Genomic DNA, 17,472 nt, shown 5'->3' on the forward strand with positions numbered 1-17,472 from the left:
CCATTGTGGGGTAGTGACAACCCGTGCTGATCCAGGCAAGAACTTCCTGTCTTGGTCTGCAATCCTGAGCTTTCCAGGCAGAACCTCACCTGCACTGAGGTGCTACTGGTAAAGGTAGAGATGTGGGAGACACCAGTGCCTTTCTGGGAGCCCAGAATTCTGAAATGAGAATTCTGAAAATCCAGGGTCCCCTAAGAGAAAAATGCCTGAGGTGTGAAAGTCCTGCTCATCAGATGAGTCACAGAATGTCCTGGGCTGGAAGGCACCCACAGGGACCATCAAATCCAATGCCTGGCCCTGCACAGACACCCTGAAATCTCACCCTGTGCCAAAGGGCATTGTCTAAATGCTTCTGGAGCTCTGGCAGCCTTGGGGCTGTCACCATTTGTACTGGTTTTGGTTCACCAATTTGAGATTTCCTGGCCAAAGCACCAATTAATGTGGTGGGTCTAGCATTGGCCAGTGGAACCACTAGAATATACTTATCTCCTGCTGTGAGATAGGATTAGGAGGAAGGCAAAGCAGGCTCAAACCATTAAAAGGGTGTAAAGAGAGCTTTATTATCAGTAACTAAAAGAAAGAATGATAAGAATCAGAATAAAATGTTTAGAACACTTCTCCTCCCCCTTACAACTTTTTATTTCATACTAACAATGTACAGAAACAATTCAGTCAGTTTATCACTTCTAGAACAATCTTTCTTCAGTTCACTTAGGGAGAGAAGTTCCTCTTGTTAATGTTGTGGAGACTTTTCCACAAGGAAACAGTTCTCTCATGGTTTTTAATTTCCACGAAAAGCAGCCCTCCGGGAATCTGCGATCGCAAAGTCCCTCCCATCTTTCACAGCTTTCCCACAGCTGTGTTTATGTGTCATGTCAACTTATGGGGTACTATTTTAAGGATGAGCTGTTCAAGAGCAAAGGATCTCTTTATCTATCTCTGAGATCATCTTCATCCCTGAGAACAGAGGTCTTCTTTCCATGGGGCAGAGGGTCTTCATCACTCTTCCCTCTCTCTCTGTTCAGACTTCTCATGGAATCACAGCTACTTTAACATCTGCTTACTTTAGCATGGAGGCCTTTGTTCATACCTACAATTTGAACACTTAATCTCCTCATACTTTTTCAATGAGTTACAGGGAAAAAGAGTCTGGTATATCAATTACATCTTTCTCCATAGCTCACAGGTTTGGTATCTGGTGCCCAGATAGTACAAAAGGATTTCAGCCCCAAGATCAAGGCTTCTCGTCATCCCTCCCATCTGGAACTTGACCCCTTCTTCACTGACCTTGGTGTCTTCATGTTGTTCCTCTACATGTTCTCACTCTGTTCTTTTCTCTCACCCGAGGCAGGATTGATGTCTGTCGGTCTCACCTGTGTACTGAAAGAGTTAATATCTCACTCAGGCCTGCAGATGGCTACGTGATTTCTGTGCAGTTGTGGAGCTGGGGAGCCATTTACGGTAGAGATTTCTTTGGCAGCTGCGCTGGGGGAGAGCCAGGATCTCAGCAGCCAGGCCAGAACACAGCAGCAGCACGGCCGGGCCGATGGCTTCTCCTCCCCTGCCCGGCGGTTGAGGATGAATTAATGGATGAATTAATTGGATGTATCCAATGGCGGCAGAATCTTGGCAGAGCCGGCCCAGCCCAGGGCTGCTCCTGGGGCCCAGGAACCCGGCTCAGCCTGGGCTGGTGGCAGGCAGAGCTTAGAAGTAGCCAGATGTTTGCACCCACAGCCACGGCCCAGCCTGGCCTCGGCCCCGCAGCCTCCCCTGCCTGCCCGGTGGTTGCCGGTGGACCTCAATGGTGGGAGAATCTTGGCTGGCCCAGCCTGGCCCAGGGCTGCTCCTGGGGCCTGGCAAACCTGGCTCAGCCTGGGCTGGTGGCAAGGCAGAGCTTAGTAGGGGCCTGATGTTCACAACCACAGCCACGGCCCAGCCTGGCCCCGGCCCCGCAGCCTCCCCTCCCTGCCCGGCGGCTGCAGGTGGACGTCAATGGTGGGAGAATCTTGGCCCGGCCCAGGGCTGCTCCTGGGGCCCAGGGAACCCGGCTCAGCCTGGCTGGTGGCAGGGCAGAGCTCAGCAGCGCCCTGATGTTCACAACCGCAGCCACGGCCCGGCCTCGGCCCCGCGGCCCCGCTCCCTGCCCGGCAGCCGATGGGGCCCGCCGGGCTCCCCGGGAAGGGTCCGGCCCCACCGCCGGGCCCGCTCAGCCCGGCCCAGCCAAGACAGGGCTCTGGGCTGCCCTCGTTACCTGCTTTCAGGTCAGAAGAGAAAAGAGAATTCCCAGGATTTTTCATTTTCAACGTGTGTGTTTACAGAGGCGTGGTCAGCTTTCTAGTGGTTAACAAGTGTCAATATTCAGAATGACTCACTGATTGGTTTTATCAGGCACAGAGGAAGCTCTCAGCAGCTCTGCTCAATAAAACTCACTCCCTTGGTGGCTCCAACGATGAAACCATCACACCATTCCCTCGGGAGCCTGTTCCGTGCCCCAGCACAATCTGGGGAGAACCTTTCCTGATATCCACCCTAAACCTCCTCTGACAAAACTCCAGTCACTCTCTGGGTCCTGTCCCTGGTCCCCAGAGCAGAGACCGGAGCTGTCCCTCAGCATGAAGCTGCAGCCCCCAAGGAGTTTCACCTCAGTCTCCTCTTTTCCAAGGAGGACAAACCAACCCTCAGCTCTCCTTGTGTGGCCCCTGCAGACCCTTCCCCATCCTTGTAGCTCTGGGTGGAGCTTTGATGCTGGACGGTGCTTAAATAACAAACCAAACTCCAGTTCTGCTGCTGCCAGTGGGATGTGGACCGGAGAGGCTGGAGAAAGATGGGCAGGTGCTGAAGAGGACAAGCTACTTCCTTTCCAGTGCCTTGAGGGTGTTTCACTGTCTCACAACCTCCTCTGGGGAAATTATTCCTCCCAAAGAGGGTTACTTTGGGGGTTTAATGGTTGTTTTCCATTTCTAATTATGGTAATGGCAGTGGAGGTGTTTTATCAGTCCCTGCAGATGTATGTACAGATCACATGAGCTGCAGCACTCATTTTCGTGGGAAAAACAGATTTATATCCCTCCATGACTCATCCCCTTTGATGGCAGAGGCTTGGGCACATCTACTGTGGCATAAAAGGCTGAGATGGAATTAATAGGAATTAAGACAGGAGAACTTTCTCTTGTGCCAAGTAGGAAAGGTACATATCTTCCCATCCTCATGGTAGTGAAACATCCAAATGTTTTATTCCTGTTGGATATGAGGTCCATGAGTTGGAGAGGAAGGAGATATCTCAACTTGGATGTGTCTTTTTTACCTTCAAAGCAGCAAAGTTACTGTGCTGCACCAACCACCCTTTGCCACAAGGTAAGATAAAAGAATTGGAATTAAAAAAAGGATGCAACATAATTAATTCCACATGCCTTTTATTAGACAAACACTGGGAAAAGAGGAATGTTGAGGGTCAAAGGACAAACAGGAGCACAGCATCTTTTATATAACTAAAGACACACGGGTTTGATTTTGAAATCTTTTGAAGGAGCTGGATGAGGATTGGACCCAAGAGAAGCCTTGGCACTGGTGGCACTGGGCCCTGCACTCAGTTCCTCAGTAATATCTCCTGGTGGAAGAGCCAGTGGAGATGGACTTGAAGCTGGAGCTGCTGCCTCCGACCATGCAAGAGCCACCTGTGCCGTATCCACATCCAGAGATGGAGCCGATTCCCATTCCAGCACAGAGCACACCTCCAGCCTCACCACTGGAGCTCAGGCAGTTCATGCTTCCATATCCTGTTCCTGAATTGCTTCTGGTCACAGCTGCCAGGGGAAAACACCATCATGAGAGGAATCCACAGGCAGTGGAAGAGTGGGATAGGCTCTGAACAGGGGTGGGAGGTAGATCTAGAAAGTGCTAAATGTCTCTAAAAGTTACTTACAGATGTTCACTGAGCCAGCACCTTCCCCAGAGAGCCTGTCAGGGTGCAAAAGAGAGCCAGTGAGACTTCAAAGGGAACCCATAAGCAGGACCTGCTCACAAAGGCAGGAAAATTTCCTTTGAATATTTTTGAAAGGTGGGAAGTTTGTATGAAAGGCTGCTGTTCCCAAACAGCTCCTCTTCATGGGCACTCACTGGTCTTTAAACAGCTTTCAGGTCTGAATGTGGGCCTAAACCTGACCAGGGTGCTTAACTCCATTGCACCTCTGAAAATGGGATATAAAGTCTCACCCACCTGCACTCCTCACCCTCCAGCAGCTTCCTGTAAGTCACGATCTCAATGTCCAGGGCCAGCTTGACGTTCATGAGCTCCTGGTATTCCCGGAGCTGCTGGGCCAGGTCAGCCTTGGCTTTATGCAGGGCTGTCTCCAGCTCCTCCAGCTTGGTCCTGGCATCCTTGAGGGCCACCTCCCCACGTTGTTCTGCATCGGTGATGGATGTCTGCAACGCAGTGACCTGCAGGGGAAAATCCAGATTTTGGTTCCTTATCGAGAGCATATTCCAGCTCTTTGTATTCTGAGGTCCCGATCCCAGGTCTGATGTTTGGCTCAACATCAATAGGTGTGATCTTAACCATCACTGATCCATGAATTGAATTCAATTCATTGAACTTATCCATGTTCTGAGCCAGGTCACGATCTGGATTTACCTCCACAACTCTCAGAATCTCCTTGCGGTCATTGATACTACACTGAGTAACTCTGGGTGATGTCACTGCTCTGGTTTAAATCCAGTCATGTTCATTCTTGATCCAGCAGAACTCCCTTGGTTGGTTTTACTTTTATTCCCTGGGCAACTCAGATGTCAGATCACAGCAAAGGTTATGTTTGATGCACTGGTGGTGTCCTTTACCTGTTTTTTCACGCTTTCAATCTCGGATCGGAGCCGCTGGATGTGGCGGTTGAGCTCCGAGATCTCCTGCTTGGTGTTCCGGAGGTCATCCCCATGCCTGCCAGCCGTGGCCTGCAGCTCCTCGTACTGTCACAGAGAGGAAGAACCAGTCAAAGGAAAATAAGCTGGATTTAGAGCCCAGCAGAGTGTAGGTTTGTGGGTGTTTGCGTGTTCAAAAATGTGTGCGTGTTCCCAATCCCAAATTAACACTTTCCAATGTTATGGGGTTATTAAATCTGAAGATATTCTGTGTTTCAAAATTACAGTGGGACCCTCCTCCCCAGAGGAATTTGGGGACAGGAGGGTGGTTTTCCCTTTGCAGAAACCTCCCCAGGTGCTTACCCTGGATTGGTACCAGGACTCGGCCTCAGTGCGACTCCGGTTGGCGATGTCCTCGTACTGCGCCTTGACCTCGGCAATGATGCTGTCCATGTCAAGGCTCCGGTTGTTGTCCATGGTCAGGACAACAGAGGTGTCAGAGATCTGGCTCTGTATCTGGGACAGTTCCTGCAAAAGCAGCAAATACTCCCGAGAGTCACAACCCAAGTGTTGCTCGGAGGATGGAAAGCCCCAGGGTTAGAGGTGAGAGCCAGGTGAACAAAAGGATTTTTCCAAGACAGCTTCATGCAGAAATGTGAAATGGAAAAAACACTGAATTATTTAGTGCAACAGAGGGGAAAATAATCAGCCCTGAGGCTCTGAAATGGGAAAGGAAGGCAAGGACTGGGAGATGGATATAAACTCTGGTGCTCACAGCTTCGTAGAGGGCTCTGAGGAAGTCGATCTCATCTGTGAGTGAATCCAGCCTGGCCTCCAGCTGTGTCTTGTCCAGGTAGGCAGTGTCCACCTCCTGGGAGAGGAAACACATCACCAGAATGAGGTGAGTTTCAGAGAAGCAGAGAAAAAGCTGGAGAAGGGGTTTCTTGCAGGGCTAGGAGGCCACGTGGGCAGGCACCTACCTTCTTCAGGGTCACAAACTCAGTCTCGACGTCTGCGTGCTTGTTGATCTCCTCTTCATATCTGTGGAATGAAGGTGGAGGGGTGATCTAGGCTTGTTTTTAAATTATTTCATATTTTCAGGACCAGCCTCTATTTTTTTTTTTTTCTTTTTGTATGTACAGTTCTGCACCTTGGTCTTTTTGCACCTGTGATTTTCTGCCTGTTACTTTTCTGCCATATCTTGTATTAAACCCAGGCTTTTCTCAGAGGATTAACTCAGCAAAAAGGCTTTTCCCCCTCATTTTCTGCATCTGTTGCAGCCCACCCAGGCCCAGGCAGACCATGAACAGACTCACTTGTTCTTGAAGTCCTCAGCAATGCTCTGCATCTTGCTCAGCTCCCCTCGCAGGTTCTCCTTGTCTGTCATTAGGCTGCTCAGGTGCTTCCTGAGGTTGTTCAGGTAGGTTTCAAAGAGGGGCTCAATGGTATTTTTCACTGTTTTTTTCCCCTGTTCTTGCAGAAGGGCCCACTTGGTCTCCAGGACCTTGTTCTGTTGTTCAAGGAATCGGACCTGGAGAGAGAAGGGTGTTTTAGGATGGTTTTTCCTTGGAGATGTGAGGCACATCCTGCAAGGATTCACTTGCTGGAAGGTGGGAGGTCTCAGCCCTTCAGGAACAACTGACAATTTAAACACTCCTGCTCTCTTTCCCAACTCTGCTTTCCTACATCCAGTACCACCACTTTGTCCCTGTTTTCTGGTCTCACTGCAGCATTCCTGAAACATAAATGGTCTCAAAGCTGGAAACCCTCAGGGATTTGTTCCCAGGCTGCTGGGATTTTAGAACTGTACAGGAGCAGCAAAATTGCGACTAAAGATATAATTCACCCTTGTTTGTGCTTCCCCACCAAAGAATCACCACAGCATAACCAGGAATCTCAGGTCTCACCTTGTCAATGAAGGAGGCAAATTTATTGTTGAGGGTTTGAATCTGATCCTTCTCATTCTTACGGATACTCTGGATATAGGGGTCAATCTCCAGGTTGAGTGGCTTCAGAAGGCTCTGGTTGACTGATACTTCATGGATGCCCCCAACTGGGACCGCAGGGAATCCAGGGCCACCAAACCCAAACGGACCAGCAGCTGCACCACCAAACCCATAGGAGATCCCAGTGCCAGCACCAAAACCTGCAGGTCCGTAGGAGACACCACCACCTCTTCCAGCTATGGAGATCCTCTGGCATTCACCAAGGTTGTAGAGGCTCCTGCTTCCAAACCCTCCAGTGAACCTTCCATAGCCAGTGGTGGCCCCGCAGCTCCCAGCTTGGGGTGCAGGGCGCAGGCAGAGTCTGGAGCTGCTGGCATTTGGGATGCAGGCAGAAGCAGTGCTGAAGTTCCTTCTGGCCTGGCTCCTCACGGTGCACTGGCGGGACATGGCTGCCAGGAGTGATCCAAGGAATAAAGGAATGAGAGGAAGTGGCTGAAGGTGAAGCTGTGCTCCCCCAGCCTGGGACTGGCCCTTTATACCCTCCTGAGGTGGGGATGGCTCCAGTGTGATGCTTATCCCTCTGATTAACTGGGCCTGGCACACCCACAGTGAGTTCACCATGAGCACCCATGGAGCTTTCAAAAAAGGGCAGAGGTTGCATTTTTTTTGTGTTGAAATATCTGAGAAAACCTCAATAGTGGCTTCTCAGCTCCTGTTTGCAGCCACCCCTTTCCCACTCCCTCCTTCCACTGCAGCAGGAGATAGTTCCTTGTTGGGCAAGTGCTTGCTCATCTCCAGTCCACGGATGAATCAACTCTGTTTGTGTAAGGTTCATTTGTTCGATTTTGGAACGTTGGCTCCTGATGCAGGGTCTGAGCTCTGAGAAGTCCCTGATCATGGGTTGTGGTTCTGAACAAACTCCAGAGGGGCAACAGCACCTCAGGTCCCAACATGATGGGAGCTGTTCTCTTGTTCTCATGCCTAAATGAGAATTCTTTTAAGCACAACTGGTACAGGAGAGGAAAAGAGGTGATGGAGGGAGGGCCAGGGGGGTGATGGGAGAGTCTTGGAGAACCCACCACCAAAAAACAGCTGGGGAGTGGGAAGGATGTGGAGGGAATTTTATGAACGGTGTTCTCAGACCTTTTATTTCTGTGAAAACTGTCCATGTTCCACAGAATCATCAGGGTTGGAAGAGACCTGCAGAAGGACCCAGTCCAGCTGCCAGCCCAGCACTCCCATGACCACCCTAAACCATGTCCCCAAATGTGCCAAATCACCCTGATTTGGACTGACAATAGATGGTGACATATCAGAACCTGCTCCAGAAGGGAGTTTCTATCATCTGTGATGCCACAAACCCTGACTCGGCAATTTCTCAGGGCTTCACCTGCGCAGATTTTTCATCTGTTTCCTGACTCATGGGACGACCTTGTCTTTACATGGTGCTACCAGGCTGCCCTCCCCATGCCTGTTGTTTTTCCCCTCTTACTCATCAGGAAATTCAGCACTTAGGACATTGCTCACAGAGGCCTCTCTTCCCTCCTACCCCCTGTGGCTTCCAGGAAAAGCCAAACAGGGCATTTCCCTGGAGAAGGACACGGCATCTTGGCTCTGGCACACAGGGAATTGTCCTAGAGCAGGCAAGATGCTCCCAAGAATCTCCTGGTGCCTTGTCTGGGTACCCAGGGGTGGGCATGCTTTTCCCAGCCCCTGCAGCCCCTGGGGTTTGTCAGGGGCTCAGCTCAGCACCCATTCCTTGGAGGAGGTGGCAGCCCTCCCACAGAGAATTTCTGGGAATCCATTGAGGATGTGACAGTCTGGTCAGAGAGCAAGAGAACTAAACAAGTTTCCCAGAGTCAGCCTGAAAGATTTCAGATAACAATGATAACTACTTATACCTGCAGGTGTTGTTTTCTTACTCTGTTTTCACGTTTTTCTCAAAGTTTATTTATAAGAAGGGCATCTTGTTAATTAACCAACCAAGTGAAATATATTAATTAAATAACCAATCAAGTTCACCTAAATCAAAACAACTTAAAAAAAAAAAAAGCAATCCAAAATAAACCACATGTTATACCAATCAGCCTTCTGGTGAGCCTGTGTCATTTCTTACTCAACAGTGACAATCCACAGCTTTCCCTACCCATGTCCAGGCACAGGGATGATTGCAAGCGCATCTTTCAGGAGCTTGTCCTGGCACACCTGGTAGCTGAACAAAAGAGTCAATGTGACCAGAAGGTCTCAGGAGGAAAATGGGCAGTTTCCCATAATCTCTTTTTGCCTTTCAGTCAAGCTTTTTTATTTTTATTTCTTTTTTTCTCTCTGTTCTTGTAACATTTGCATTACACGCCCTGGAATGACAATAGCTGTCTTGGGAGTGTTTCAGCTCCTGTGTGTTACAACAAGCAGCCGTTTTTAAGAGAGAGGAGCTCCTGTGACTGAGCCTCGGGCTGTCCTAAAAAACTCTGTAAAATCCTTATGGGCACCAACCTGCAATCAGCTCCCTCCACACACTGCAAATCCAGGCCCCTGAGTGCCAGCACCATCCATGTCATTATGACTAAGGCTTTGATCTGGGCTGGGCTGGAATTACTGGGGATCATCTTTTCCTGCTGGAATACCAGCCCCAGGCCATGGCTGCAATCTGATGGGATGCAGGAGGTGACAGCCTGGGGACCGGGGCCCTGCTCTTCAGCAAGGACAGCTATAGGTTGGTTGAGTATCCAGAAGTGTGATGCCCTAGAAGAACAGATATTCTGGCCCTGGCATTTCCTGGGCTGGAGGACAGGCTTTGTACTCTCTGTGCTGTGACCCAGGTGTGGATGCAGTGGGGAGCACCTTCTGATGTCCCTGTTGGATGTGGGAGCAAAGGCTGGTGTCAAGATGATGGAAACTCTCTCCTGAGCCAGATTCTGATATTTCCTGACCAGGGTGATTTGGCACATTTGGGTTTAGGGTGGTCATGGGAGTGCTGGGCTGGCAGCTGGACTGGGTCCTCCTGCAGGTCTCTTCCAACCCTGATGATTCTGTGGAACACGGACAGTTTTCACAGAAAGAAAAGGTCTGAGAACATTGTTCATAAAATTCCCTCCACATCCTTCCCACTCCCCAGCTGTTTTTTGGTGGTGGGCTCTCCAAGACTCCAGCATGCCCCATGTAGTGACCCCTCACAACATGAGGGGCTGCAGTGTGTCCAGAGATGGGAGTGGAACTGGGGAAGGGCTGGAGCACCAGGGAGGGATCTGGAGAGCTCCTGAAGGGCCTGGGGGCTCAGCCTGGAGAAAAGGAGGCTCAGGGGGGATCTTCTGGCTCTGCACAACTCCCTAACTGGAGAGGGCAGCCAGGGGAGAGTCAGGCTCTGCTCCAAGGGAGCAACAGGGCAAGAGGAAGCAGCCTCAGACTGTGCCAGGGGAGGTTTAGGTTGGATATTAGGAAGAAATTTTTCACTGAAAGAATAATAAAATACTGGAATGCTCTTCCCAGGGAGGTGGTAGAATCACCATCTCTGGATGTGTTTAAAAAAAGACTGGACGTGGCACTTGGTGCTAAAGTCTGGTTGAGGTGTTAGGGCACAGGTTGGGCTTGATGATCTCAGAGGTCTCTTCCAACCTCATCATTCTGTGTTTCTGTGACATCAGTAGGAATTTCTCCATGGGCATTGGCAGGGCTGCCCAGGGAGGTTTGGAGTCTCCATCCTGGAGGTGTCCAAGGAAGGACTGGAGATGGCACTTGGTGCTCTGGGCTGGGTTAAAAGGTGGGGATTGCACAGGTTGGATTCCAAAAACTGGGAGGGCTTTTCCAACCTCAGGGATTCTGGGAGTGTACAATCCCATATCCTCGTGGTTAGAGCGGGTGTGTTTGGGCAGCAGAAGGAAGGCCATTGGCTGACCTGGCCCAGGCTGCTCTTCTGAGGGAGGGAGGGAGGGTATTGCTCCTTCCCTGGAGGCTGCTGAGAGAGCTGGTGGAGCAGGAGTGGGGACCCACAACCAAGCCTGCAAGATTTCAGGAAGGAGATTTCCTCAGGGGTACACATGCAGAGCACAGGGCATCCTAGAAAATGATGGGAAACTACTTGTCCTGAAGGAAACCCTGAATCAGTCAGTCATTCCAGCACTATTTCCCCAAATCCATGAGTATTTTCTTAAGAGGGCCCCTCTACTCATTACTTGAACCTATTAAAATCCAGGGAGTTAGGGCTGGCTTGTTTTTTCCAGTCATAACTGCTAATTCAAGTGACCTTCCAGCAGTGAGATCTGTCGCTGCAGATGTTTCTCTGCTTTTGCTTCTCCATTAAATTCTCCCAATTAGTCAGACCCACATCTGAAAGCCTTACACCTCCTCTGTTTTTTCTTCCACCTTCTCAAAACAAGACCTTGCCTCCAACATATCCTAAGAACCTGAAGAAACACTGGATCATGAAGACTTTCACTTTTCAACAGTGAAAGAAATCCCTTTCTTGGATTTTTTAATAGCTACTGGACTAGTGATATTTAATTCAGTGTGGGACCATATCTGGTTCATAATTCTTACTGACCAGAGTGTGGACCTGATCCTGCCCCTCTGTGTGGTTAGAGGGGAGGGAACATCAGCACCAGGACCCTGAGCCAGGGAGGGCTCTCAGCCTGCTCAGGCAGATGTTGGCACAGCTGGCTCCAAGGCGTGGGTGACACCAGGGGTTTAGGAGGGATGATTCACCTGAACAGGCCAGGGGGTTGCTCTGGCTCCCCTGGGAGTTAATTCCCTCTTGTTTGAGGTTTATGCAAGTACATCACACACCTGGCACTGGGATCCCACCCCCAGGATCCAGGCTCTTGGATGCTCGATTGGCTGGGAGCTGGAAGTAAATGAAGCTCAGACCTTTTCCCCTATGCCTGACTCCTGCCTTGGCGTGTCCTGGTGTTTGTCTTCCAGGTGTTTTCCCTGCACAGTGGGGAGGGAATGTCGAAATCAGCACCAAACCTCCCTCTGAGGTTCTGCTGGTCTGGGGTGTTCTGGCTGCTGACAGTAAAATTCAGTAAATCTGAGTGAGGAGCAAAAATCTGAGCCTTTAACTGGTCAGGGCCTGAGGGAAAGTTCTTGTTACCTGCATTTGCATGTGCTCTTGCACCTCTTTAATTAAAAGGACTACAAAATAGAATAAATTACATGTGCATTTTTATTAGACAAACTCCAGAAAGTGAAGAGAGACAAACAGTCATGGGACACATTTTATATACAAAATCCGGCCAAAAAAATTGCTGAGCTGGGGCAAGCGAGCTGCAAATTTAACCCAGTGAGACTCAGGTTCCAGGGCTGAGCCCAACAGGATGTGTGCAAGACAACACAGCTGAGAGAGAGTTCCTAAAGTAAGGCTCCTGTGGGACAGGACTTGGGGTGCAGGTGGCCCTGGTTGTGCTCACCCCGCCACGCTCCAGTAAAGGACCAGTTTTGGTGTTTTATGGTACGTGGCGGTGACTGGAGGGAGAATTTTAGCTCCTGTAACTTCTTCTGGTGGAGGAGCTGGAGACAAACTTCATGCTGGAGCTGCTGCCAGCTCCGAGGGTGGTGCTGCTCACCCCGGGAACGCTCCCACAGTTGAAGCTGTTCCCCAAATTGCAGATCCCCCCTCCCATGCTGAGGTTGCTCCCTCCTCCGTATCCTGTTCCCACTGTTGTTCTGGTGACAGCTGCAAGGAGGAGAAGGAAATGTTTCAGTATCTCCAGGCATTGGCTTCTTGGTGTAGAGACACAGGAATGTTTAAATAAGGTAATTCTTATATTTTAGACTTACAGATATTCACCGGGACCCCATCTCCAGCCAGCCTGTTCAGGGATGGAACACAAGGAAGAAGATTAGAAGTCTGTTGATATTGGGGAGGGGGGGCGGGGGGGAGAACAATAAGATACATTTCCCAGAGGCCTTTGGGGAGAAAAATAAAATCACAGCATAATTCACACATTTTTGTTATTTCCATTATCTGGGAAAATCTCCCCACTCTGTGCCCCCTGTTTAGCATTCCAGAAATGCTGAGCTTCTTCTGTGCCATCCCCAGCCCCAGGGCTGGATGCTTCCCACCAACCTGCACTCCTCGCCCTCCAGCAGCTTCCTGTAGGTCGCAATCTCAATGTCCAGGGCCAGCTTGACGTTCATGAGCTCCTGGTACTCCCGGAGCTGCCGGGCCAGGTCAGCCTTGGCCTGTTGCAGGGCATCCTCCAGCTCGGCCAGTTTGGCCCTGGCGTCCTTGAGGGTCAGCTCCCCGCGCTCCTCGGCGTCGGCGATGGCAGCTTTCAGGTTTGCACACTATGGAACACAAAGCTCTGCTCAAAGTCCCCACCCCAGATCCAGGTTTTTCTTTACCTCCCCTGCAATCACAAGGTTTTATCCCAGCACTATCAGCTCCAGGAGTTTTAGTGACAGGTTTTTTTTTAATGAAAAAGTGTCAAGCTGAGCAGAACTGCTCAAGTAGCTCTAACCTTTTCCTTCCTCTTCCTTGCAAGTCTGGGGGTAAATTGGTTAAAAGTGGGGTTTGCTGCCCTTTACCTGTTTCTTCACGCTGTCAATCTCAGATCGGAGCCGCTGGACGTGGCGGTTGAGCTCCGAGATCTCCTGCTTGGTGTTCCGGAGGTCATCCCCATGCCTGCCAGCCGTGGCCTGCAGCTCCTCGTACTGTCACAGAGAGGAACAACCAGTCAAGGCAAAATCCACCATTTTTGGAATTACCAGGAGCCTGGAGAGTCCCTCCTCCAGCCCAGATCAACAGCTGGGAAAGTTTTCTTGGAAGAGTCGGTCCTTATCTGTTCCAGACAAGATATGAAGATAAGAGCATGGAAACCCCAGATCCTTCACCTTGGTCTGGTACCAGGACTCGGCCTCAGCACGGCTCCGGTTGGCAATGTCCTCATACTGCGCCTTGACCTCAGAGATGATGCTGTCCAGGTCCAGGTTCCGGTTGTTGTCCATGGTGAGGACCACAGAGGTGTCAGAGATCTGGGTCTGCATCTGGGACAGCTCCTGCAAAGAGTACAGGGAATGAGGTAATCCCCTTGGGAGATGCCTTTTCACCCTTCCAGGTGAGCTGCAGACCTGGGAGAGGCTGTTACAGATTGTTATCTGAACAGCTCAGGTGTTGGTGCACCTCAACTGAGGGGAAGGATTTAGCATCTCCCGGAGGGAGAGAAGTCTTCACTGAGGGCCAAGATGTTTTGGAGCTGGTTGTACTCACTGCTTCGTAAAGTGCTCTCAGGAAATTAATTTCTTCACTCAGTGCATCTGCCCTGGCTTGGAGTTCCACCTTGTTCATGTAGGAAGCATCTACATCCTGGGGGATGAGAGATTCTTGGGTGGTTTACACCCCTATCAGTAAATCAGGAACATGCATTGTGATAACAGTACAGGGGAGAAACCATAATCAAAGTAAAGGGATTGGAATTGTAATGGGTGGATTTGTGACTGAGTGGGTGATCAGAGCTCTACAATGAGCCATCCCACAGTGCCCTGGAATTTGCTCTCACCTTCTTGAGCGTCACAAATTCGTTCTCTGCAATGGTCCTTCTGTTGATCTCATCTTCATACCTAAAGGAGGATAGCACAGCGAATTTTTGTTTGGGCAGGTAACAGAAAGATTTGAGTTTGCCGGAATGAATTTCCTTCAGAGCATTTTGCATACAATGCTCTTTTCCCTCAATGAGACACCAGGAGCTGAACCAATTAAAACAAGTACATCAAAACAATTCTAACAAATCCATTACTTTTTACTTATTTCTGGCCATTAGTCATCCTCCTTCTGCTGTTTTAAGCAAATTAAATGTGCTGCTCTGAAACTTTCAGACCTACTGTGTAATTTTTCCCTCTCAGTAGGTAATTTAGTTAATAAGTCTTTGATCATGCTCCAAATTATTCCCTAAATGTTGGCGTACTTGGATCTGTTACTCCGTTACTGGGAAAATTTCTCTTTGAGAAAATGTCATTGCCGGGAATTCCAGGATCCCAGACTCTCCTGGATACCTCAGCTGGTTTAAGGATGTTGAGAGGAGAAAAGCTGCGCCTGCACAGGTGAGTAGAGCATTAGCTCAAGACTTACTTCTTCTTGAAGTCCTCGACCAGGTACTGGGTGTTGACGAGTTCTCCCTCCAGCCTCCCCTTGTCGCTCAGCAAGGAGTTCAGCTGCACCCGCAGGTTGTTGATGTAGGTCTCGAAAAGCGGCTCTAGGTTGTTCCTCACTGTTTTCATTCCCTGCTCCTGCAGCAAACTCCACTTGGTTTCCAGCACTTTGTTTTGTTGCTCAAGGAATCGGACCTGCAAGGAGAAATATCCTGAAGGTGCTTTGAAAGAACAGAGATGGGGAGAATTTCCCTGCAAATGGGAGGGTCTCAGAAGTGGCTGAGAGGGTAAAATGCTCCTTCCAGCTGGTTTTCAGAGCCAGCCTCTCATCTGTTGGGAGATTTGGCTACAGGGACCCTGTTCAGTGTTAGAAACTCTAGAACAGCCCTTGATTTTCTGGCTTTTCATTCATTGTTTAAATTGAGATCAGGTACAGGAATTTTGTGTGAAAAGTGTGAGCAAAATCAAATAAGAAGCAAAGCAGGACTTGCTCTTAATTAAAATGACATTGTTAAGGTGCTGCTTCTCCTTCCCTTCTGTAGAGCTCCCCTACCCCAGTGAATGTCCAAAATATTGCAGGTGTTTTCTTTGAAACCCCAGAGGAGCAGCTTGACCAGAGCAGGAGCTGAGCAGATGTTCTTGTGCATCAGTGAAATATGGTGGATAGACAGATTTGGATCAGATTTTGATATTTTGAACTAAAAATCAAAATTTGGTGACAGATTAAAATGCCTTTGAGAGAATTCAAGCATTGAGAAACTGCTTCTCCCTTGTGCCAATTTCTTGGTCATTTTAGGTGGGTTTCTGGAATTCATTAGATCATCTACAAAGCTGTTCCCGAGGCTCCTGAAATGCTCAGCCTAAAGTCTCCAGAAGGGTGGGTTTCTCCTCTGGAGATTTCTTTCCCCACTGCCTGTGAGATGTGGGAGCAGCAAATGAGGAGGAACTCAAACACTGGATGATTAATTCATGGCAACCGCTATGGAACAGGTGCCATTCCCTGGAGCTTCCAGGGCATCTTCAGTCTTATTTCTCACTTCTATTCCTCCTTGATCAGCTTTTGTCCTCATCAAGCAGAAAAGTGTCCCTGTTAAAAAAATCAGATATTTAGGAAAGTTCAGATCTCACCTTGTCAATGAAGGAGGCAAATTTGTTGTTGAGGGTTTTGATTTGTTCCTTCTCCTCTTTTCGGATCCTTTGGATGTTAGGGTCAATCTCCAAGTTGAGTGGTTTCAGAAGGCTCTGATTGATGGAGACTTCATGGATGCCCCCAGCGGGGAATCCAGGGCCACCCCCAAAGGCCCCGTATCCATAGCCAAGGTTGGCTGGAACACCAAAGCCGCCCCCGTACACACTCCCGGCGCCACCACCAAACCCTGCTGAGCCATAGAAGCTGCCACCCCTTCCAGCCACGGAGATCTTCTTGCAGCCACCAACGTTGTAGAGGCTTTTGCTTCCAAAGCCCCCCCCGACCCTGGCAAAGCCACTGCCAGCATTGCAGCTGCCCAGGCGGGTGACGGAGCAGGAGCTGAAGCTGGTCCGGCACGTGTTGGGGACCATGGCAGAAGCAGCACTGAAGCCACTTCTCCCCCTCTGAATCCTCACGGTGGACTGGCGAGACATTGCTGGGCCTTTTGGATTGGGGTGGATGCTGCAGCTAGAATAAAGGAGCAAAGCTGCTGGCCTGGAGCAAGGAGTAGGAGGGAAAGGAGAGAGGTGAACCTGTGCTCTGCAAGAGCTGGGGAGAGCCCTTTTATGCATGTATGAGTCTGGGATGGGTTGGATGAGGTGGATCATCTTTCTGATGAATTAGGCTTGGCATGTCCAACAGCATTCTGGAGAGTGAACTCACTCTGCACACACGCCCTGCTGAAATAATACAGCCCAGGTTCTCAGCAACAGGGAATTGTTTGGGAATAACTGTTGCCGGTCTTTGTAGACAGCCAGACTCGTCCCCATTTCAAAGCTGGAAAGTGCTGATGAGTCATGCTGGGCACTGGCAGCAAAACACCGCTCAAGTGCCTGTCACTCAACACCTCTGTCATTGGAAAACTTCATCCCTCGGGATTGCTTTCGCCCCTTTTGTTCACAAGCAGTGCTTGGGAAAGTTTCAATCCTTGTGCTTAGGAGTGGGACCGGTGCCAGTTCCACAGCCAGCCCTGCGGTCAACTGTTTTATCCTGGAGTTTTGGGACATCTTTGTGATAAGGTTCTTGTGAAATTTGCCCAGAGAGGTTGGGGACTCCCCATCCCTGGAAGTGTCCAAGGCTGGGTCAAATGGTATTTGGAGCAACCTGGTCTGTGGAAGGTGTCCCTGTCCATGGGACTAGATGATCTTTAAGGTCTCTTCCCATCCAAACCATCCTGTGATTCCATGGACCACATGGAGCCACCAAAGAAATCAGCAGAGTTTTGCTCCCATCCCTAAAAAGCTCAGGGCCCTCTGGAAATCCTGCTGGAAATCCTGCTGGAAATCCTGCTTATCCAGGCTTATTCCACTGTCTTAAAAAATATAATTATGTGAATAAAAATGGAATATTTTGACAAGATCTTTTTGTTCCTGTGTGGATTTTGACAGCTGCCACTGAGCTCTG

The 17,472-nt window shown here is 49.7% G+C and overlaps 2 protein-coding genes across 2 annotated transcripts; both read right to left on the minus strand.

Annotated features, from left to right (window-relative positions):
- Window positions 1-3,594: 3,594 nt before the first annotated feature.
- LOC311164157 (keratin, type II cytoskeletal 75-like) lies at window positions 3,595-7,244 on the minus strand (the record flags this gene model as incomplete). Its single annotated transcript, XM_084223492.1, has 9 exons — window positions 3,595-3,803; window positions 3,923-3,957; window positions 4,217-4,437; window positions 4,834-4,959; window positions 5,215-5,379; window positions 5,627-5,722; window positions 5,832-5,892; window positions 6,168-6,382; window positions 6,759-7,244. The coding sequence occupies 9 exons, from the start codon at window positions 7,242-7,244 to the stop codon at window positions 3,595-3,597; spliced, it is 1,614 nt and encodes a 537-aa protein (XP_084079618.1).
- A 5,024-nt stretch (window positions 7,245-12,268) lies between these two features.
- LOC311164263 (keratin, type II cytoskeletal 75-like) lies at window positions 12,269-16,502 on the minus strand (the record flags this gene model as incomplete). Its single annotated transcript, XM_084223645.1, has 9 exons — window positions 12,269-12,465; window positions 12,570-12,601; window positions 12,859-13,079; window positions 13,320-13,445; window positions 13,626-13,790; window positions 14,002-14,097; window positions 14,291-14,351; window positions 14,860-15,074; window positions 16,008-16,502. The coding sequence occupies 9 exons, from the start codon at window positions 16,500-16,502 to the stop codon at window positions 12,269-12,271; spliced, it is 1,608 nt and encodes a 535-aa protein (XP_084079771.1).
- Window positions 16,503-17,472: the final 970 nt, after the last annotated feature.

This window comes from Fringilla coelebs (assembly GCF_963513975.1).
Source record: "Fringilla coelebs genome assembly, chromosome: 30".
Lineage (NCBI taxonomy): Eukaryota > Metazoa > Chordata > Aves > Passeriformes > Fringillidae > Fringilla > Fringilla coelebs.